We start from the raw sequence: 23,801 nt of genomic DNA, 5'->3' as shown, positions 1-23,801 counted from the left end.
TGTCAGCAGGATTTAAATCAAATTCTAAGCCATCGTTGCTGTGACCCACATATAGAATGAGAAGTATCAATACCTGCTGGGCACAGAGATGCAGATTGGGGCCTGGCTCAGGCAGAGGTTGGATAAAGGGATTTGATAGTCGTCCTCCACCCGCTCCGTCAGCCTGTGAGGTCGCTCCACCAAAGGGCTGTTAAAAGGGTTGGAGGCCCTGTAATGACGTCAACCAACGATACGTCAACCAACGATATCCATTAGTGTCAGTCACACAGTAATACGTTTTTCACAGCTGTTGGGAGAAGGATGGCTGTGATGGATGATGTAACAATAGGTGGCCGTTGGAACCGGGATGTTTTTGATTCACATTTAAAAAAATGCTTCCAACAATAAATTCAGCAGGGTGACATTTTAATCTATTAGCAGATTTATCTCTGTCGCTCAATTATATCAGTCTTTGCACAGTTGCTTTGTCAGCCTGACATATGCTACAGTACGAGATGAATCTTGGGTCTAGATAAATCTAGCTCGGCACCAATAAATTATTTTGATTTGATATAATATGGCAGAAGAACCTGCGAGTATTGGCCTAAATGGTGACTGTCTGTTCAAATGTAACTGTGTCTTGTTTAAATCTGCCTGCAATCTGTTAATTCAGTTAAAAAAGCCAAATTAAACTGAATATGTCACTTTTACAGATACCACATTTATTTCCAGTACGGCTGCCCAGCCAAGAACAGGCACTAATCTGTCTATGTGCTCATTTTCCCCATTTAATTTATCTTTTCAGAAATAATTGAATTAGAAATGCTGACAGACTTAATTGCTTTTGACCACTCCAACAGATAGATTTGTTTCCAGTGATTTGTTGTTTGAGAAACACATTTGCTGCAGCTGCTTCAGTAATTTAAAATTGTCATTCTGCCTGGCAAACTCCAGGTTAAATTGTTTTTGATCTTTGCATTTTTTAAAGACATTTTTTTTACCTCTTCTGGAGAGTGACCATTATATACTGGTGAGCTAACGTTGTATAGTGGGACATTACTGGGTGTGTTTCTTGTCAACGTCCACATTTTTTTTTTATAAAAACAGCAGATTTTATTCTCCGGCAGCAGAACTTCCTCTTACAGCTCAGGCTTCATGAGAAGTGGCAGCTCCATTCCCTGTTTCCACTACAGCCTGATGTACTGAAGAAACTAATTCAATTCTGGATGAAGCTAAAAGCTATTAGATGTTTGACAGTCATTTTTCAGAGCTGTTTCTTACCAGGACTTTCCCTCAGGCCGATTGACCTCACTCACATAAGGTCAGAACCAGAAGACAGAAGCACGGACATAAAACTTCAAAGTAGAAGACTTTTTTGACTTTTTACACATTTAGAAATACGACTTAAGAGTTAAGCTCAAGTCTGACTGGTGTTAATTACAGATCTTTTCTAAAACCTGCACTTAATGGGTAATTAGCTGGATTAGCTGCCAATCAAAACACAACCGTAATTATCGGTTCAAAGCTGTGACAGGTAAATGGGGATCCAATCATAGTCAACCTGTGATTCACAGTGAAATCAAATCAAATCATATTTTCTAATTTATTCATAGATATTAACATTAATCTAATAAGGTTGATAAATAATTCAATTTAATTAAGTAGAATGTGATATTTTGGTGGGTAAAACTTAACCAAAACTAAAACACTTTAATTGACTTGGCAACAAAGACTGAATTTTAACAATCTGATTTGGCAGTGTAAATAACAGATTACAATTTATTTGTCAGGCTCTGGTTAATGGTTTGGTTGGCAGTGTCAGTCCATGTCCCAGTGGAGGAATATTTTAGCTACACAAATCCAAGTACAACGTTACTCACTTGTGGTTACTGGAGAGTGAGGACTGAGTTGGGGAAACCCGTGAGGGGAGGACGTCGTAGTCATCGCTGACTTGAACACCATTAGAAAAACCCTAAACAGTCCGACATAAAAAGGAGAGAATAGAATGAAATAAGAACGATGACACTAATCAGGCGAAAAGTGTTAACAATCTCATCCTTCAGTGGCAAATTTACAATTTAGTTCAACAAAGACCTTCCACAGTCCAAGCACCAGAGCTCATCTTTAAAAGACAGTACAGTAAGATGCAAACATTTACAGCCAGAAAGTGACCAAATTTGATGATGCTGTTTGTCGTGGAATGCAGAGTTCATTATGATGAAATAATTGCTGTGCCTGAAGTAAGTGCAAAAAAAAAAGAAAAAGAAAAAAAAAAAGAAAACGCCAGCATGTGCACGGGTGCGTGAACGGCACAGCACTTTAAATGATAAAGTGTTGAGAGAGAAGAAATTATGCACACCCTCAGTAACATCCTCTCTTCCACACCACTGACTGCTGAGGCCGAGTCTGCGGATTTTTTTCTTAGACATGATTTAGCGGTTGCAAACTTACGGGTAGTTTCCCCCCATAAAAGTCATTTTATCCACAAAACAGAAAATCATATTTATGAGGAGTTTGAAGCAGACATGAACATGACTAGTTCTACTGACTTTGACAGCAAAATGGATACTCACAATTACTGCAATGGGACCGCCTTACAAAGCAGTTGCAACAGAACTGTGTCTAATGCTAAAAAATTTGATACAGCGTCTAAAATTAAACACTGATAAAAAAGGAATAGGCCGTCTTCACTGGAAGCAGGAGCAACAGGAAAAGCCTGCTGTGCCAAAGCAACAGACCAGGGACGAAACTGTAAAAAGGAAGGAATCATGTCCTTGAGAGAGTGACAAGGCCGAGGAAATGACGCAGAAAGTATTCGTGTCCATCACTGTGGACAAACTGTCGGCTCCTGTCCTTGCTAGAGAATGCTGGGATTTGCTGTCCCAGGGATGAAAGGGTATTTCTGTCACGATGAGCCATCGACATGGCAGGAACCAGGCAGGACTGGTGCAGGTAGTTTATTTTAAAATTAAAAATTCCAGCAGAGCTGAGAACAGGAACAGACGATACAGCGCACACACATACACAATGATCCCACAAGGCCAGAGTGAGGGAGAGAGGTATACATGCAGGGAGCACCAGGTGACACAAGCGAGGCTAACTGCAGACACACAGGTGAGTGTGAGCCCACAGATTACCCCACACAGCAGGAAACAGACAGACCTGAAAATGTCCTACAATCTGGATATTCCTGCCTCACGCAGTGTTTTTTATAGTGAGCTGAAACTCACGACTCACTCCTCAAACTGAAGATTTTATTATCAAGGCCTTAAAGGTTCATAAACATAAACAAGGATTTTTCAGGCTCCAGTTTCACCTTTTCTCAACATCTACGTTTTTTTAATTAATTGTAAGATCAAATTGGACCGAGACGTCCCTGATATGTGGTGTGTATTACAATAGAAACACAAGTCTCTGGATTATGTGTTTATCATGTAAAAGTAGGAAGCCTCTGCTGTGATCCTGTGCTGGGCCTCACATCTTCCCTACCTTAGAGCTCTCTGCAGCTACCGCTCCATCCATTCTGAGATGCAGCCTCCCAAATCCTGCGGAGGGACAGCTCAGCGGTCTCCCGTTAAGAAGGGAGGAGCCAGTTAATCCCAGCTGTAGGGATTGGTAGTCCACTCCTGTCCTGTGGGAGGCGTCTGACAGGTGGTTGTCTTTGCTGCACCACGTCTCAGGGGGCACCAGGGAGTCACACGAAGTAGCAGCAGTAGAAGAAGAACTAGAGGAAGAAGTGACAAGCCAAGAGTGGCGCGACTCTGGCGGGATGGGAGGAGGGCGCTCCGGGGGAGGTGGTGGAGGTGGATCTCTCTGGGGAGGAGGTGGAGCTGGGAGAGGCTTGTCCTGTTTCCTGGACATGCTTGGTGAAGACTAGAGGGAAGAAGAAAGAAAAACATTCAAATGGTTCGGGATTTGGAAAAGGTCAGGAACACAGTAAATTCATAATTTCTATGTATGTGATGACATGTTGGAATCACGGTTACTACACTGTCAGCAGAGAATTTGATAGTCTTCATTAATACTCCAATGGACCACGTGATCCAACATGTTAAATTTGAGATTTAAGATTTTCAAGAAGAATTTTAAAGTTAGAAAAATTTAAATATAAAATTGATTTCCAGTATTACAGCAAAATTTCAACATCATATTCTGATAAAAAAAAAAAAAAACAGGCTACTTTTCAGGTCATAAGGGCACAAGTCAGAATGGATCTGAAACCAGAGGTAGCAGGATCAGCGAGTGGTAGTTTTACCCACAACCTGTTAAGCTGCTCAACAAGAAACACACATTTCATGTTGTGACAAGATGTGACAACCAGTACAAAAAAAAAAAAAAAATCTACTGAACCATTTTCGTTTCCTCCACTTGTGGGAAATACTGTGACTAACCCTGGGGGAGCCGGTGGGACTGGCAGATGGGGAGCGGATGGCACCTTTCTGGATAAGGTCAAGTCGGGGTGGGACGGGAGGAAGGCTGAGGTGCTGAACACAGTGACCGGCGTCTCCACTGTGGGTTTTCCTGTGCTGGCTGACAGGTGACGAGCTGGGGGACACCATGGGAGAGTTCTGGCGTTCAGCACAATGCTAGGAAAGGTAGAAAAGTGAAAGTTCATTATTTTCCAGACTTGGCTCTACTTCTAATTGGAATCATGGACTTCTGGTCCAAGAAAGATTTAACAGATTTAACAGCTAACAGAGTAAAACATCATTATCTTACTAAACTATTTAGCTTTTCTCTGTAAATAAAGGTTAATGCAAACCACATGTCAAAGATCAGCTCTCTACCTTTCTGATATTGGCCAGTCCGTTCATGACTAAACAGTCCTCTCTGTCTTCATCATCATCCAGGTCCAGCATGTGGCAGCTGTGCCGGTCCAGGAAGAAGCATTTGGTCCCCTCGTTCCGTGGGTCAAAGGGATCCACGATGATGGGCTCTGTGCCTTTGATCTCACAGCGGCAGAATGGACAACCCTGACCGTCGGATTCCTGGAAGAGACGAGCGAGAGTAAGGTGCGTGAAACTGGATATATGAGACCCACATGTGGGTGAAGGTGTGGTAGAGACGTGTGTCATCTACGGCCCCTTTATAATGACATCTAATCCTCTGATTTGTGGGCTCCGTTGGGACCTGCTCATATCAGAGTCATGATAACAATGTAGACATAAAAGGGTTCCTATTCCGAGAAGAAGCCAGATGCACAGTCGTGCCATGACTGATGTGTAGAATTCAAGATGTGACAGGACCTTAGAGACAACACTTGTCTGAATAGGAAACAGGCCTGTACCTGATCAAGGCTGATCATCATCATGTGAGCTGTAATGAGCAGGACAGCCTTTCACTGCAACTTTACAGATAAAATATGTTCACAGAAATCATAGACTGAATATAAATGGGCACTGGCTCCTGGTTTAGATCTAAAGAGTGGGATTTAAAAAAAAAAAGTTCTGTTCTCTTTTGGAGGGAATGACTCCACGGTTTGTAGCAAGAAATACAATAGTTATTTTTTTATTTTTGTAAGGTAAAGTAATGTAGCTTCAACCTTTTTCAGACCAGAAAGTCTCAAACATTTTTTATTTAATCCAGATCAAAATCAGAGCCTAAGTTTGGCAGTTGGAGTTGTGCATTTTTACACAGCTGAAGATGAAATGTGGAAATGCAGTTAATTTAATTGTGCTCCTCCTCCTACTGTGTGATGTTTCTTTGTAAAACTTTGCTTCATTTCTCAAAAGGGACTTTTCTTCGTTTCTTCCCAGTTATTAATTGTCTTTGTGTTGTATTTAGCAAGTAATTATACAAGTAATTTGTAAGTCTGCATTCATGATAACCTAAAAATGAATGATAAATGAACTGAATCTTGTAGCTTAAAAAGTTAAATGTTTTGACTCTCCTTTCATGTAATTTGTTGATTATTACTTGCAGGTATATGATCACACTTATTAATGATTAAAGTACTATATTATGTGACCAGTTTCAGGCACTGATCCTGGTCCAGGCCACTTGTTCTACAAAAGGAAAAAAAAAACCCAACAACTTAAAATCTAAAATGCAGCTTTTAACTTCCTGCAATTTAATTCTACTTGTTAGACTGGACACTGGTGGATGCTCGCGTGGAGCCACTCTGTGGAAATGTGTTCCACGACTTAACCATAATCACAGGCCACATGTAGTTATTCCACATGGCAGCCCGCGTCAGACAGAGGTCATAAATAAGATCATAAAGGCTTTTGGTTTTGGTTTCCAGAGCATCTCGCTCTCCTGAATCCGTGGCTACAATCAAAGGCAGACAATGTTTACGGAGAACAAAGCTGCATTTGTGGCAGCCATATGTTTGGGGACTTGGTGAGGGGACCCACCAAAGGCATGTTTGAAACATGATCCTAATCAGAGTGGGTGGAAAAAGGAAAGGGTTGAAGGTTACAGGGAAAAAAAAGACCCGAGGGAGAAAGAAAGTAAAGTGTTATAAACCTAAAAAACCCACACTGTTCGAGACAGTGTTAAGCCAAACTGAAACAATATGTTTCCAAAGACTTGGTAAAAAGTAAGTCAAAAGAAATTTAGTAACCTTATAGTGCGAGTTATGCTAGAAACCATTGGGGCACTTCCTGTGTTTTTCTTCTGCTTCACTTTGCAACCATAGTCTGCCGGTCACAGCTACGTCCATTTCTTTTCTATGGTTATATAGTTTATGACTGGCAGGTAAGACGGCAGGGGACTGTTAAGACCTGTTGATAATCTCTGACAGGCTGGACAACAAAAAAAATTTTTTTGAGGTTTTCGTGTTGTTGCAGTGTGTTTATGGAGAGCTGTTCACCAGATGAGTCAACCAGGAACTGTGTGTACTTGAACATTACAAAATAAATGATCGTAAATGAAGGCTTGTGCGTGCTCTCTGCCAAGGGAAAGCATTAAGGTTACAGATGTGTTACAATGTGTTGGCTGTAAAAAAAAAAAAAGAAGTGTTACAGACAGGCTAATAGGAAGATGGAGCAAACTGAATGGACCTGGTTAAAATCCGGTCCATGTCATTATTGTCTTACATAGCAGTTGTTGTTGTTGTGTGCATTTTGTTTCGTGTATGCATTTTGTGTTGCTGCGTGAGATTAACGTCTGGAATCTTGAGCCTTGAACGTCACATAGACCAAGTATTGTCTCTGTAATGCATTCTGTTTTCCAGAGTTATGTTAATGATGCAGATCCAAGCTGGTGCTTGTGATAGTAAAAGCTCATTCGCACGGGTTTTACCTGCCAGGCTGTCAGGCAGGATGTACACATGAGATGTCCACACGGTTCAATCTTGACATCTTTGTCGTTTTCAGCACAGATCTTACAAAGCTGGAAGGTGGAGCCCATTTCACAGTAGAGTTCGTACTGCTCCTGCAAAAACACAGCAAACAAACAACTCTCAGCACAGACCGAGAAAAAACATTAAAAACAAATGGATTGCATTTCAGTTTAAGCTACATTTCTAGCGTGGTTTAATAATTATGTTATTGAGAATGTGTATTTTAATCACACATTATTAATAATAATTTGAAAACCCATTGGTCACTGGGTCTAAATACACGTACTGACACAGGGTGGCTGGGCTGCTAATCCGTCAGTTACCACTAGGCTTCGTTGGTCGTCACTCAGTGACTCATACTGCAGTGGTAAAAACACTACAAGGTTGAATTTTCCCTTTCACAGAGTACTGCAGGTCTTATCTGAACTGCTAAAAAAACTGTTCAAACTATTTTTTATTCATTTATTTTACTTTCACACATTACCTTTAGCACAATTACAATTAAACACTGAGAATTATTTGATCTAAATTTTTCAACAGCACAATTTATAATGTATCTGCTGTTTTTCTATGACTTTCCATATTCAGATCCCCTCACAGTCACATACGGCCAGACCTTCCTGTGGTGGTCTGCTGAACTTTAGAAAGACTTTATTAAAAGTAACAAATATAACAGAACCCACCAGTGTTTTACTCTCTGCTTTCTATCAGCTCTAAGTCGATGCTACATCAGGGGAAAAAGATCACAAACATCAGACATGCAGAACTTCCTCCAGTAAGTTAGTCGTGCCTCATCAGCTGTGATTTTTTTAAATAAATATATATATATATATATATATATATATATATATAAAATTGTTGCTAAGGTGTCAGAGTGTTGAAAGGTAGTGATTCATATGAGAATTTTCCAAATTTAAATGTCACAAGGGAAAACTGACTGGCTGTGAGAGGCTAAAATTCCATGACCACACACACAGACGCGCACGCACACACACCCACTTGTGTCACTTTGATGTGATCGTGAGGCGTCGGCTCACACAGACCAGTGAGGTCAGGGTTGTAACTGCGACCATCGGGAAACAAGTAGCTGCAATCAAGAGAGTGAGAAAAAGAAATAAACAAAAATCACATTCACTAAAATATAACTCTCTTCAGTATTTCACAAAGAATGTATTTCTGAAAAAAAAAAAGGTAATTTATGTGATCTTTTGAAGCTGTCAATATGAATCACATTCATATAACACTGACTTTTTCTGCCAACTTTTTTTTTTTGACATCTGTATGGACTTCAATTTTTCATCACTTTGAAAAGTTAAACCGAAATGATGTCCTTTTAGACCCTTCAAGGACACACCCCTCTCCTCCCCACAGCTCGTCCTTGATGAGCCTCAGTCCTGCCAGACCGGCTGCTGTGAGGGTAAAGATCTGCCACGCACTAAATGGAAGGAAGCATGTTTGATTTGTCTGGGGGCCTGTCAGATTATCAGTTATGATAGAAACAGACGGCCTCGCAGGAGTCGGAGCTCAAGGACATGCTCGTCTCTGAGTGAGATCAGAAAGACAAGGGGGGAAAAAACCCTGAAAGAGACGTTTGGATTTGTCTAGGAAATTAAGTTTTCAGAAAAACTGAGCTGACGTCCGCTGATCCACATGCCCTGACTCATTTACATACAGTTCTTTAAACTGTATGTAAATGAGACTTTTACACAATTTATCAACTCACAACAACGGTGAGTGAGTGTGTGTTTTAGTGTGTGTGCGGTGCGTTACGTACAAGCCCTCCCTGTAGCCGTCGATGAGCGCCTGGAACAGGGGTTTGTTGTGGGGGATGGTCTGCAGTATGTTTCCGTCATTGGTCACATAACCTATGGCCCACTGGCCCAGACGTGTACAGCTCAGTCTGAAGATGTAGCTGTTTGACACACACACACACACACAAAGGAAACACAGTTCATTTCAACTTTGAAATACTTAAAGACAACACGAGTGCCTGGAATATTCAAAATTTAGATTTAGGATTTTAAAATAGAATATGAACAAGTAAATTATTATTACTTTGAAAAGTGTGTAAATTTTGAAATGCACTTTGAAATCATTTAATAACACATAAAATAACCTAAACAAAAATGACAATTATAGAAAATGACTTTGGTATTGCAGTATCCCTTGTTTAATAAATCATTTATAATTTTTTTATGTTTCAATTAGAACAATATGAAGCAGTATTATTATTAATAATATTTTAGTGACAATAGACTGTATAATTGTGTAGTTCTAAACCCCTGTGCATGTACTTTGAGTAGATTCTACGAAAAGTGTACACAAATGTTATTAATCGTTCGATAAACCTCCAGTCTGTGAGTGATCATCTTACAGATGCAGAAAGAAAATATTGTTAAGTTCAGTGAGTTTCTTTATAATTATTATCATTTCTCACACCGACTATAAAACAGACTGGTTGACTGCACAATTGCCTCTAGGGTCAAAGCAAACAAAGCAGGAGTGACGTGATTGGGAATCGTCTTCTGTCTGACAGAAAACACTTTTCACCACAGATGACAAATCACCAACATGGAGAACATATTGATTGGGCACACTAAATAATAATAATAAAAGAAACAGGGTCAGACAGGGTCTTTGGAAAATACAGATTCAGTTTTGCTTCAGTGAACAAAGGATGTTCATTGCCATCTGTCCCAGTCTGTCTGGTTTTTTTTGTTTGTTTGTTTTTATCTTTTAACAGTAGCCATAGCTGCTTTGTATAATTATTAGTAAAAAACAGAAAACCTCAAACGGCCTCATAATTTATTTACACAGACCTGGTGGTACCAGTGACAGTATTTTACCTGTTGTGGACTGTGAACTTTTGGCTCCTGCCATTTTTAATAAACATAAAGTAGGGCAATAAAAGTGTCTTCCATTCAAGATTTATCACGGTGACATTTCCTGCTACAAGTCAGGACTGAATAACAAAGAAGAAACAGCTCAGCACAAGCTGATTCTAAACGTGCGAGAAGAGCAGAGGCAGACAAAGGTGGTATCACCGCAGTCCTGCAGAGTTTTTGTCAGAGCACAGAAAAACAAAAGCTGAGGCCAAACTCACTGCCGTTCCCACTGACTGATGTGTTTAAATAAGATATGAGTAGTGCATTTCAACATCACATCTGTGAAATCTGCCTCAACCTAGATTTTTTTTTTTTGATAAAAGCCTCTATCTTTCTGTGTGTGTGTTTATGACCACGTCACGGCTCATCTGTTTAGACTTCATCCACCCACACAGCAGTGAGCGTTTGTTCCAGTCTCTGTTCATAACAATGGAATCTACATGATTCAGTCGGGGAATCAGAAAATCATTCATATGCATTACACTCAGACACTCATTAATGCCACTCTCTCTCTCACTCACACACACACACAGTCCAACACACACATTTCTGTTCTTTCAGTATCAGCTCTACAAGGTTACGTTACTCTAGAGGTGCTGATGAATGAGGAGGCGAGGCTCGACTCAAGGCTACCTGAGACACTTGTATTAAATTAGCATTCTTACTAATGATGCTAAAGCAGCAAGTATGTGGCACAGATTAAAGCCCAGGGGCAGAGACTATCATTCACACAGACCTCGACCCCTGCAGGACACCTGGACACCTGAAGCCCCCACGGCCTGATTTTGGAGGATAATGGCAAAAAGTACAGACTGTGTTCTAACTGTGTTTAATGTGTTAACCACTGTGAGGGTTTGATTTAAAAAAATAAATATTAGCCCCTTATTTGTCACATAATGTGGAAGTTCACAGCGTGAGTCTTTGAAACCCATTCAGACTGACAGGGAAGGCATCATTCAGTATGTGGTTCCTCTGGGACTCAAACCCAGGACCTTCTGCATGTGAGGCAGATGTGACAACTGTTACACTAAAGAAACGTGCTCTGAGCATGGCACCGTCCCCACACATTGGGTGATGGGTAAAAAGCAGAAGTCACATTTGGTTGTGTGCAGTGGTGTGCCGTGTCACAATGACAAGTCGTTCACTTCCCTTCCCTTTCCTGCTCCATCCTTTTATCAGTCTGGTGGTCCTTGGCTTGAAAAACATTGAAGGCACCAGCTCTGAAGTATCTGAATTACCTTGAGTGAAAATTACTACTGCAGTAAGCAACATTTACACCCCCGCTGCCCTCATAAACTTTAACTCTTTAAGGTTACCATGGCTCTGATGCATAAATATGACAGTAAAAAGTGTGACTTTGAGAAGGTGGCTGAGGCTGCGGTGAGCAGATATAACAGAAGATCAAGACACGTCAATGACACCCACGCTCCTGTATGTTAATGCAGACGTATTATTCATTTCTGACTCGTACGCTTTGAGCTGCCTTTGAGCCAAAGTCCTAAGGTCATTCACCGCCATCGTCAACAAATAAATATTGATGAGCATGAGCGCAAAGGGAGAAGTTGATTTGTATAATAAATTATTTGAAAAAGGAGCGGGTTGCTTTCATTTCTGAATGTGTACCAACACCTTAAAGTTCCAGCTAGTAGGTGGGAGGGGTCTAGATAAGTCATGGGATAACAATCTGGACGTTTTAATGCATCCTGTTGCAACTTTGATGCAACAGGATAATATTTTTAAGCATGAAATCTTCTGCTATTTTTTTATAAATATTTTTGTGCAAAATACCTAATAGCTCAACCATTTCTCCTTTTTCTTGGCAACTCGATCTTCAACATCCTTTGTCTGATACATTCGTAAATTGGGGACAGTTTTCCTTGGGGACACTTGGGGACAGTTCTCCAATACTATCTGTCCGTGGCACATGTCCAGACCATCTGAATCTCGCCTCTCTAACTTTTCTTTTTCCAAGGGATTTTATTTGTACTAAATGTAGTCATGATGATCGGTGTGGTTTGCCCTGCTCTATGCTGTTTTCACTCAGGCTCTACGAGTCCGGATGCACTTTCATTCAGATGGATCAGGAACCGTGTCTGACAACAAAAGAAATTATGGAACCACAATGTACTAAATCCACAAAGAGGGTTCTTAATTGGCCCCACATCTCTCCGCCTCAACATGCCCGGCACTAAATTCAGCAAAAGTTGAATTAGGAGTTGTATTTTTATGTATTAACAGGCAGAAACTGAAAGCGCTTCAAAGCTTTCTGATGTCTGACAGAAATTAAAAAGATGAAGGACGAATTAGTGAAAAAGCTTTTCTGAGCCAGAGCTGGTTTTTACCCATGTGCACTGCAATTATTTGACCCAGGAATGAATGCAAATTAAACATTTATGTGAAAAATGAAAATTAAAAAAGGGGTCCATTTGTTAGTCAAACTCCAAGTTCAAGAAGGTCACACATGTTTGCGGTCTTCTATCCAGATGCACTGGCCCTTACCCTTGAGAGGATGATTAAGTGAACAGGGGACGCAACCAAATTTGCTCAGTAAGCACTGAAAAGAGTAATGACTGTTTCTCAAGGTGCCCTGCAGTGAATGTGTTTTTTAGTACAATGTAAATGAACTGTCCCCACAGGTCACTTGATTTCCGCGTGGCTTTCTAAGGCCATTTTTTATCCACAGGTCACTTGATTTCCGCGTGGCTCTCTATTTTTTAACGTAGTTTCTGCGACCTTCAAAAACCCCACACTGTCCTAATACTGCTTTTTTATCCTAACACACTTCAGGCCGTATTTATCTGTTGATTACACACATCTTTAGGTATTTGTCAACACACAGTAACCCACCTTCCGGGCTTGTTGATGTACTTGTGCAGTCGGGCCTTGACTTCATCGTAGGTGAGGAAGGCCATGTATCCGGGGTGTGTCACTGCCAGGAAATTCCAGTTCCGCAGAATTGATCCCCATGGCTGAAAAAGACCACCCAGCGTAGGTTTATTATCATGTGGTTCACGTCGAGTCAATTTGAGTCAACACCTCTGCCACATGAAAGTGATGTCACTGAGCTGAGGTGGACTAAGGGAGTGGGGGACACACAGGCTGACATGGAGGGACAGGGTTTCCCGATGTCAAGCCATGGGTGGAAGAAGCTAAACTGAAGCTTGTGCTGTTTGATTTTGTTGATAGCTGGTTTGTGGCTCTCTGAAGAACAGAGGAACACAGATGCCATAAAAACATGATGTGGAACAGGACAGGCTTATTTTACAATGAGGGTATGCTGTTGTTTACTTGATGGCTCAGCAAAAATGATTTATTAAATGAGGTCTTGTTAATATACCACTTAAATTAAAAGACAATTAATAATAATAATAATAATTACTCACTGTTGCAATATTAATATTATTATTGTTATGTTTTTATTATTATTATAAATACTTGTTGTCATACTGTATGTGTTGAAATGTCAGTAACATTTTGCATGGTTAGAAATGTATTAAAAATGTGTTTTATTCACAAATGAAACAGCTCTGTTTCAGTGGAGGAGTTGTGATTGATAGGATACTAATGCAAAGCAAAAACCTCCCTCCTACTTATCGCATGCATTTTTAAAATACACAAAGTATATAAAATACCACCTCACAACTATTTTGCACATTTACATGTCAGAACAAGCATTACAACATGAAGAATCACAAATTGTACTACAATTATTTCAGCTGTCACGGTTGTTGCTGCTGCTGCTCCATTGAAAACGACCACATCGTCACAACCACAACAAACAATTACATCTACGATATCCATTTGGCCTTTCTTTTACCAAATGTATTGGCTTTATACCCTAGAAGTGGTAGAAAAGGCAGAGGATATGCCCTTAGTCCATCACAGAGCCGACAGTGATGGACTATTATATTAACACAAACAAAAAGTGGTCTAAAGGATGATAAGAACAGCTCCAGCGCAGGATAAAGATGCTTTGCAGCCAAAGCCCTGAGCATCAACAGAAGGGGGAGACAATAAAAGGCTGTTAGCAGATCTACTCTGGGAATAAGAGCAGACCCTTTACTACATATCCTCTGCCTGGGCTCTGAGGTGACCGGACCGGTTAAGAGAGGAAGAGTTCTTAGACTCATAAAAACCCATACTTCTCCTTTATATACTCATGACAGTTGACAGTAAAGACATGGCAATAAATAAAATGTGGAGTGGAGTGTGCATGTAGGGTGTAGTTTTCATCTTGTATTAACAAGATGTTTTTTATTTTTTGTACACTCCTTCTATTGTACAGTGTTCTCCTGTCCCGTGTTGCTGCAACACAACATTTACCCGGATCAATAAAGTTCCATCTAATCAGAGCTTATCTTAATTAATAAAACATGCACCACTCTGATTTTGTTCAGCTTTCATTGATAACTATCAAGAACATTTTATTTTATTTATCTTTTTATTATAATTGCATTAATTTTATCCTTCAGTTTACTGATGCACAGAGCTGGGCCACCGACAGAACGCTGACTTCCAACATTATGTCTAAAGCCTAAAGATGTTGTTGTATAAGATCTGCTGAAGGCAAGAAATTCAATTATGATAAATATAATCAACAAAACAACATTGGCAAAGAAGCTCATCACATCCCATCCTTGGATTAGATGTGCGAAGCTGGGCCCCACTGTGTTGGAGAGAACCAGCAGGTTTGCCAGTTGGCTCCACATGGTGCCAAGTGCCACATCATTCACCATCATGCTGCTTGTTAGCTGCAGCTCACCAAGGATGATAATGGTCTGCTCTAGCTGTAGTCGGTTTGGCAGAAGAATTATGGGCCTTTGGGCTGGAAACGCAATGGAGCAGGCCCTAACCACTCTGTGAGTTTGTTGATTTGAGCAGTATACTGGAGAGTGGCCCAGCCCAAAGATGCAGGATGGAGCCAAATGAAAATGAAAAAAAAAAAAAAAAAAATCTAGAGTGGGACACAGCCAGGGACCAAGCCAACAAAATGTGCTTTTGTCACTCGGGTTATCATCACTGATTACATTTTTTTAAATAAGAGAACAGCATCCTTTGGACAAATCTCTACATTTTCACGTTAGGTTGTAAACCTCACATAACACAGTTTAAAAAGTGACCCACCCTATAAAGGTTCAAGCCTTGACACACTTTTTTGCTCTCTTTCTCTCAGTGGCTCCTTGTCTGCCTCCCACCAGAATTCCCTGACCATGAATCAACATGACCACAACACGAGGGTGACCACAGTGACTGCATCAACCTACGTACAGTACAGGTTACACCGAGCAGATTCCCACCCACTCACTGCCAACTCCTACCCACTACTGTGTTTGCTTAAGTAGAGTGACGCTCTGATGATACAATCAGTCGTACAAGGGAGGTTCACCCCAATCTTAACCTTAAAAATCAACTTTAGTGAGCCTAAACTGGAATAAAACATTCTAGCAGCATTCAAAGTTGTACTCCTCGTGCTCACAAGAAGCATGCACACTACAAAGGTTGTGCCAAAGTAAAGCCTTACTTTAAGGCCTCACCACCCACACATCATCTTGAAGCCACATGGGCCAGAAATCTGTCATCAGAAAGCAGCTAAAGCCACACGCACAAATCACCAACAGATCAAAAATAGATCTGAAAACAGCCAACTAGAAAAAAAAAATCCAACTCTTTTCTGGTGATGTTAAATTACAGAAACAAATCCTGTAAATAGGATTTAGTTTTTGACGTACAGCTGTTTCCGTGACTGTTTCATGTTTCGGTTCCTGTACATTTTAATGTGGGTTTAAGAAGGCAACAGAGGCACAAAAAGGCTGCTACTTTTCAGATTAGTTTTCCACACACACATTTATATATAAACATACATATATACTTTATACATGTGTGTTGCCATTAGTGACTTTCGCCCTAACCCAAAACGGAAATGTATGGGTGATGAATGGAAAGTACTGAAACCAAGCCTCTGTTTTGTTTTTTAACCAACCTGGAACAGACGTGTGAAGATGTCGAACTCAAACACAGAGATGTAATCGTTGCAGGTAAGGTCGATGGTGGACTTGAGGGCCATGGCCTCCAGGCCAGAGCTGATGGGATGCAGTTCGTGAAGGCACTGTCGGAAGACTTTCCATGGCACTATTGTCCTGCAAGAGAACACAACAGGTGACAATCCCAATCATTGCACAATTCTGCATGTGTAACCAGAGCTTGAGACTGAACTACTGCTCCACCACATCCTTAGTTTAGTGTGAGGAGTCAAGAGTTAAGATTAGTATCCACCACTGACAGGAAATATCTGAGGTCGACAGACTGGAGAAAAGAAACAAGCCTGTGAGTGAGCTGAGTGGCCACAGAGATCAGCAGCCTCAGTGGTCTTTACACTCTGCTGATGTGGTCCAAACTAACAATGTTAATCTCACGCTAATGCATTTCACTTCCAACTGTGGTAGAAATCCTCTATCACAGCTTGATTGCACTGCTTGTAGGCAGAGACATATTCATCAGACTATAGTACTGTAGTACTATAGTACTGCACAGTAAAACAACACAAGACATTCTCACATTGATTCAATTGAGTCTCAGCAGTGACTAATTATACTGTCTCTCATTATTAATGCATAAACAGAACCATGTATAAGATGTGAGCCAAAGTGTGTGAACAACAAAGCTAATGTATTCACACTGTCAGGATGACAAAGGTGGCTCCGGTTTCAAAATGAACAAAAACAATTTGATTTAAACGGGCTTAGGAGAAATGTATGTCCCTCAGCTGCAGGATATGAACCGCGTCTCAGTTTTTGTCATTTTCCACGTTAGCTGTAACTGTGAAACAAAAGAAGATCTTACAGGAAATATGACCACTGGCTCGACTGTGATCACAGGAGATGGATGGTTTTTTGAATAGTAAGTGATCTGATCTGCACTGGCAGAGCCATTTCTCTGGTATTGTTGGACATTTAGAGCGCTCCACATTAGAGGTGCAGCCATCAACCTACAGTACTGACGGCTAGGCCTCCACAGAATACATGTGGACTGAGACGTCTTGAATTAACCCCACAACGTTCCCATGGAAAGACTTAATATTTCCAGTCATCAGGCAGGAAACAGGTGCTAACTGAACTCAGCCCTGTGTACATCTTAGATCCATCCAAGTACTAGATATACCATATAAATATAATTGTTTGTTGTTGTTTTTCTGCTGAAATGTTTGGTGGTTTGTGGATGGTGTTTGTCCAATTTCAAGCTAAAATATACAATGTTCACAACAGTGTGTAGGATTTGTGAAGCATCAATACTGGGATTTTTACACTCCCACTCAATGTGTCCCGTATTGAGGCAAATAAATGTGAAGAATGAATGAATTCTGAATGTGATTTTAAGACTTTATATGAATCTATAAAACTGGGGAAAAAAAGATGACCTAAAAAGACACAGAGACCCATTTTCTATGATGCACAGAGCCAGTGTTTTAAGAACAAACATAATAGAGAATAAAAGGGACAGAAGGCACCGGGAGGACACGGAGAGAGAAAAACACAGCAGCACAGTTGAACACTTCAAGGACTCAGAATTAAGTGGAACGCTTGATGATAGAATTTGAGGTTGTAAAAACAAGCATGTCAGAGCTGATGCGAACACTGTTATCAGGCTCAACGCATGGCTGACCACTTTAATATCCACTTGTCTGTATGCATTAGCCTCACAGAGCTGCTACCGTGTCTGACGGCACTTCGCTGGTACATAAACAGGCGAGGTATCAAACCATCCATTAGCCCGCTCTAGTAAGTAGCATATGTAAGTTGTACTACAGGAAAAGGCTGGTTATCCCTCACGTCTTCAACTGATCACCATGGTACACACCACATCCTATTGGCAGGAGGCACAAATGGGCACTTGGAAAAAAAAAAACTATATGTATCCATATTATTATATAGCCCTAATGTTTGCCTTAAGTAAAACTGCCCTGGAAATAATTGATGACACAGCACTGTGAACGTCCAATCAAAAGCTGTGACTTCTGTATTTTAGGGAAGACTAACTTTGTTTCCTTCACCTTAAGTCACTCTACTGGAAATAGCAGGGGTGGACCTGCATGACAACTTGGCAGCTACACATCCACCTACACTGACAACGAGCAGCTTTGACTATCAATCACAGTGGAGCCACACCATGAGTATACCCTCCGTAAAGGTAACTCTAAATGTAAATTCCTACCCTTTCTCCCTTGTGTATTTCTGTATTCTATAGGTAAAACAATGCTCTTTTGATTTATGCCATGATGTCTCCATAGCAGACCTTGGTTTGAGTAAGTGTGTCAGTTCTTTCAAATAACAAGAACTTCGCTTGTTCAATAGTTTAGTGAAATCATTTTCTTTCTGTATGCAAAGAAAAAAAAAGTGCAAAACAATGTCCCTAATGTATAAAGCTGGTGTGTTTAATAATGTAGTGTTTGAAAAAAACAACGCCTGCATGAAATCACGTTGGAAATATTTTTCAAAATTACATCACATCTCCTGCTGATGATACTTTTAAAAATTAAGGGGGGAAAAAAGTTAACTTATCCACATATCTCCAGGATGCCTCTGGCATTCTTCCACAAGAGAATACAGAGTTCTGACTCTGTTACAGACTGTAGTTACACAAATTTAAGTCAATGAGTTGTGTAAAACAAGTACATTTAACCACTTTTTTGACATGTTTCGGTAGTTAAATTGTATATTATTTTCACTGATAATGAACCTTTCTGGACAGAGCATGGTAAGGTACAATGAATTCCCACAAATAGACACTAAAGGTAGCTTTCTACCATATTACACAATAAGAGGCCAATGATTGGCATAACCCTAAATATTTGCTGAAATAAATTGCAGACCTTGGGACTTTTATCTGATTGGGCTGATTGTTTTTACTGTTACCTCCGCCTCTCGTTTTAAATACAGTTCATGTCCTAAACTCAGTTTTCATTGACTAAAAACCTACTCTGTGACATCGTTAACCAGATTAGCTCAGGTCTCTCCTGATTCTGGGATGAATGGGACCGAATGATGCAGCACGACCTTGGCTGCTGGGTAATTTATGAGGAAGGACGCAGTTTGTGTTGAGCTCCTCCGTCAGGTTCACACAGGATGCTGTTCTGCTGATAATCCCGAACACATCCTTTTTTCACAGGAAGCTTGGGTTTGTAACAATCATCGATTGCCAATTGATTTGGTCGTTCGTCAGCGTTGCCGTGGACACGGGGAAACATTAAGCTGCTGCTGGAACTAAAGCAACACATTGTCTTGAGTGGACACCTTCTTTTGGTGCCAACTGCCAAAGTAAAAATGCATATATTCGTTTCTTTCTTTCAACCTACATCAGACATAATTTCAGATATCATTGGCTCTTTTGCCTCAATAGCAAAGAGTATTATTTTAAATTTCTTTCATATTTTTTCTGCTTACAAAACAAAACTCACATTTCAGATCTGTACTTTGGAGCCTGAAGGAAGATTCTCACTCTCTCTCTCTCTCTCAGACAAGTCACAGCCTGTCTCTCTGCGCTCGTGCTTTCTTTCCTCTTGGCAACAAAGCTCTCTCACCTGCTGCATGCTGGCTGCCCGCCGGCAAGTATATCAACACATTTTCTTTTAAAATGTGCAGATATATTTTGCTGTATTTTCTGTGTGAACTCAACTGTACATTATTATCTTTTTTAATAATGTGAATAAGTGCAGATTTGTACCCACATTCACAGACTCACATTTATACCCAATAGGACATCATTCATTTCCTTTTCATTTGAAAGATGGGCTGAAGTGATTGGAGGGTACTTGGTGGAACCCTGCTCACGTTGGCTCTGGTCTCCAAGGTGCTTTTTTCTTTGTGAGTTGTGCTTACGTCTTTCCTCCCTGCTGCCGTGTGACTTAAAATATGACTCACCCAAAGAACAGAGACAAAGAGCTCTATCGGTAATAGAAAAGTCAATCACTTTTTCAGCCGCTTAACCTGTGTGTAAAGTCAAGGAGAGGTCTTATAAAAGGTACACATCTTCTGTTAGTCATCTTTTGTTTATTTTTTACCATTATAAGTTAGTTAATCACTGCGTCCAACACCATATTCAAAGACCAACATGGACCTACAGAGAATAATAGCCAAGATAAATTGGAGCTTACTTTTCTCCAAAAAATCTCCTCCAAAAGTCGGCAGCATCAGCCTTGGTGATTCTGAAGGTGTCCCCCTGAAACTGTCCTCCAGGGAAGATGGCTTTGATTTCAGCCAGCATGTGGCTGAAGATCAGAGACAGCTTGGTCAGGTTCCTCCTGTAGAGAGGAGGACAACAAAGACGTTAAACAGTTGGAGCGCCATTATAGCCACAAATATTTAACATATACCATATGGAAACCATTGGACCTGCACAATTCTCCTCTAATGTTGTTGACATCAGATTTACTGGCACCAGAACAAGGAAACACATCTTTCGTTGTTATACTCTTACTTTGAGTATTCAAAGACAACTGATTTTGTTTTTCTGTAAACGGTAATCAAACAGTTTACACCGTTCTACAAAAGGATTCATGTTCCCTGTTTTTTATAGAAAGAGTGCGACATGCAGTTTTGGTTAGTTTGGCTAACATTTATATACATTTTTGATAACTGTCTAATTTGCACGTTTGGATTATTTAAAGTGCCATAACATCCAGGAAGATTTTATTTCATTTTATATAAAGGCAGCTGGGCCTTTTTAAATATGTGATTGTTGTTTTTTGTTTTGTCTTTTTTTTTTTTTAAGTGGAATCACTTGAGAGAATACAGCCAATTCTCTCTACGCAGGCAATTTTTAAAAACAAAGAAAGTTTAAAATTCCAATTATTTTCCAGGGTCATGCAGAGGAAAAAATGAAACGAGAAAGAAAAATCAGTTTAACAGAAGGCAGGCTTATATAAGGTATGATGAAGAGGGCTGTAATAAAAATACTTTCTGAAATGGTTCAAGTACACAGTGGTTCGGTTGGAAGTTGTTTTTTTTTTTTTTCAATCCAGAAGGAAAAGGTTGAAAGCACTTAAATTGGGTCGTTTTTGAAGTGCTGGGGAGATTCTTTCATCTTGCTCCTCTGGGATAAGGATTTGTCTCCAGCTGCCTCTTAGATTAGACCATGTAGGCTAAGCAACATTACACACACCACAGGGTAACTGTTTAAGGTGTGTGTGTGTGTGTGTGAAAGAGGAAGCACACAGGCGAATTATAAACTTAACGCTATGCTTCAAACCTGCACCAAAGAAGCCACGTTGAGTGTGTCATATCTCTGTGAGTCAGATACTAAGGCGTGCCAGTGTTCAGGATGGGAGCCTGCAGCCAGTGTGATTTAACCACAGACCACTGACTAAAGAAAGAGCCGTCCATGGGTGAGGTCTTAGTGAATCCTATAAAAATAAAAACAAATAAAGAATTTCTCCCAATGATTTAAAAAAGATGTTACTTGATGTATTAAATACAAATTATTATAAAAAGGCAGTTATTGTACATACATATATATATATACACACACACACACACACACACATTACACCTAACCCTGGTCTACGAAAAACTACAACGTTTCTGCATTCTGTGTTGATTTGGATAATTACCCCCAGGGAATTTAAAACTCATCCAGCATAACTTACTTAGCTACTTGCTCATCTTCACCTTTTGACCTTCCTCAAACTCATACACACATCAGTTCTGTCTTGCATCAGAGGCTATGAGAGACGTGTGTGTTGATTTTGTGTTCTCCTGTAGTGATTTGGTGACATGTTGTTTTTATTGAGACAGTGCTGACACAGGGGATCTGACCAAAACCAAAACCCGCTGCCTTCAGTGCCAAAATCTAGTTATACACACTATTTACACACATGTTTTTTTGCCAGCAGAAGTCAAAACTACAGTCTGTAAGTTGACATGCACATCAGTACTGTAGACAAATAGAAAAGAATCAATTTTGGGCCATGAAACATGAGCTCAACACATATTTGTGGTGTGCAAAAATGTACCAGTCCAAGTAGGGACTGGGCTGACTTGTTCCAGCTTGAAGCAAATCTTCCTAAGGAACTGTGACGTTAAGAAACAATTAGAAGAAGAAGATGAGCTTTTTCCAGCGTGGTCTGAGAGTAGTCAATCCATACAAGTGTAATCATAATCTACAAAATAAAGATCTTCTCAGCAGTCAAGGAAATCGGAGTGCACTTATTCACCAGATAAGCTGTTTTACGGCTAGACTGGACTGCTGACTCATGCTGAATGAGCTGAGTGCAGTGCAGTGTTCTGTATAGGTCTTGCTTCAATACATCTCGGTGGCAGTCACACTGTGAAACTGGAATGATTTGTTTATCACTGGAATGTGCTCTTCTACTCACAAACTGGTATCAATCTCAGAGCTGTTTGGGTCGAATTATTTACGATGCAGCCGGTGCTGTTTACTCTGTCCTGGAGCACGCACATGCACTGTTGGCCTGTTTGGTACACAACCTAGCTGGCGGAGACACAAACTTTTCTGTAAATTTGACTACAAGAAACTCTTTAGAAATAGCACAGAGACCAAATGATTCCTCCACTGGAGACACTGCACGAGTCACGGTTTCCAGTGGGTCGACTGAAATAAAGCGCTGAGAGGAACAAAACGTTACAGTGGAATAAATGAAAATCACTCTTCTATTTCTGGTTGTCAGTCAGCCTCTATAACTCTGTATGAATTAGTCTGTACGATTACGTGGCCATCCAGTTACTATGACGTCTTTCACCAACCAACAGGCGTACACAGGGAACAGCAGGGTATCCACACAGAACGGTTCCGACACCAGCTTAGTTTTAAACTCCCTTCATGGGGTTGTGATCTTCACACTCTCTCACAACAGATAAATGACATTGATCAGAACATATTGCACGTTTAGCTCCCACGTTGTAACATTTCACAGCGTGTTTGGTCGGCCGGTCTCCCTCCTGTGCCCTTGCCATGCCCTCGTGCCACTTGACAAGTTGTGTAATACAGTTCATTTGTCAAGCGCCTGGGGATAGGCAACCCATTCAATAGGTAGACTAATGTAGTGGCAGAGTGTATGTGATGTTTCCTCAACAACACAGTTCCTGTATAAATACTTAAAAACACCTTCTGTTCAGAATAATCGTCGACTGTCGCCCTGAGAGTCCATATAGTAAGCATGTTTCTGCAACATGTCAGTGCTGCATGAGTCAGAGGGTATTGACAGACAGATGGGGAGGGTGAGTAAAAGGCCTGCTGAGAGAGAGGGAGAGGGAGAGAGAGAGAGAGAGAGAGAGAAAGAGAGATAGCAAGCAAAGTAGCCAGAGAACTGTTGACTAACACACAACTGTCAGAGATAATCCTTTGATTGCTCTGCTACATCCATAAAAGATCATCTTTAGGGGGCAGTAAATGTCCGACTAAAACCACTTACATTTTCGCCTTGATTAAAAATCAAGTAAAGACACGTGATCATCTTGAAACGACAACACAAACCTAATCACACAGGCTCACATGGTGTCACACGGTTGTTGTGGTGACACCTGTGCTCGTGCTCTACAACTGCTCACTCTCTTTATTCCTACTGGCTTCCTGTCACCTGAACAGTTGTACTGTGTTTTTGCTTTCAGTATTTGGGTCAATGATTTGACACTGAAGTCCAA

General features: G+C 40.5%; 1 protein-coding gene across 3 annotated transcripts in view; it reads right to left on the bottom strand.

Moving 5' to 3' along the window:
* cblb (Cbl proto-oncogene B, E3 ubiquitin protein ligase) overlaps nucleotides 1–23,801 on the bottom strand; it is a 45,851-nt gene that overhangs the window by 9,678 nt on the left and 12,372 nt on the right. For 2 of the 3 annotated variants that reach the window (XM_008332576.3, XM_017041872.2), the window contains 11 exons: nucleotides 20,297–20,443; nucleotides 16,130–16,286; nucleotides 12,997–13,118; nucleotides 9,039–9,176; nucleotides 8,264–8,351; nucleotides 7,225–7,356; nucleotides 4,767–4,967; nucleotides 4,371–4,565; nucleotides 3,469–3,852; nucleotides 1,860–1,951; nucleotides 74–208 (listed from right to left, as the gene is read on the bottom strand). In XM_008332576.3, coding sequence (XP_008330798.1) covers nucleotides 74–208; nucleotides 1,860–1,951; nucleotides 3,469–3,852; nucleotides 4,371–4,565; nucleotides 4,767–4,967; nucleotides 7,225–7,356; nucleotides 8,264–8,351; nucleotides 9,039–9,176; nucleotides 12,997–13,118; nucleotides 16,130–16,286; nucleotides 20,297–20,443 — 1,791 coding nt within the window. Of the gene's footprint in view, nucleotides 1–73; nucleotides 209–1,859; nucleotides 1,952–3,468; nucleotides 3,853–4,370; nucleotides 4,566–4,766; nucleotides 4,968–7,224; nucleotides 7,357–8,263; nucleotides 8,352–9,038; nucleotides 9,177–12,996; nucleotides 13,119–16,129; nucleotides 16,287–20,296; nucleotides 20,444–21,390; nucleotides 21,545–23,801 lie in introns of all 3 variants that reach the window. The other variant, XM_025065532.1, reaches the window with a different exon arrangement.

This window comes from Cynoglossus semilaevis, chromosome 19 (genome assembly GCF_000523025.1).
Source record: "Cynoglossus semilaevis isolate Cse_v1.0 chromosome 19, Cse_v1.0, whole genome shotgun sequence".
Taxonomy (NCBI): domain Eukaryota; kingdom Metazoa; phylum Chordata; class Actinopteri; order Pleuronectiformes; family Cynoglossidae; genus Cynoglossus; species Cynoglossus semilaevis.
The sequence above is the reverse complement of the archived record's forward strand: the minus strand, read 5'-3'. Positions and strand labels throughout refer to the sequence as shown.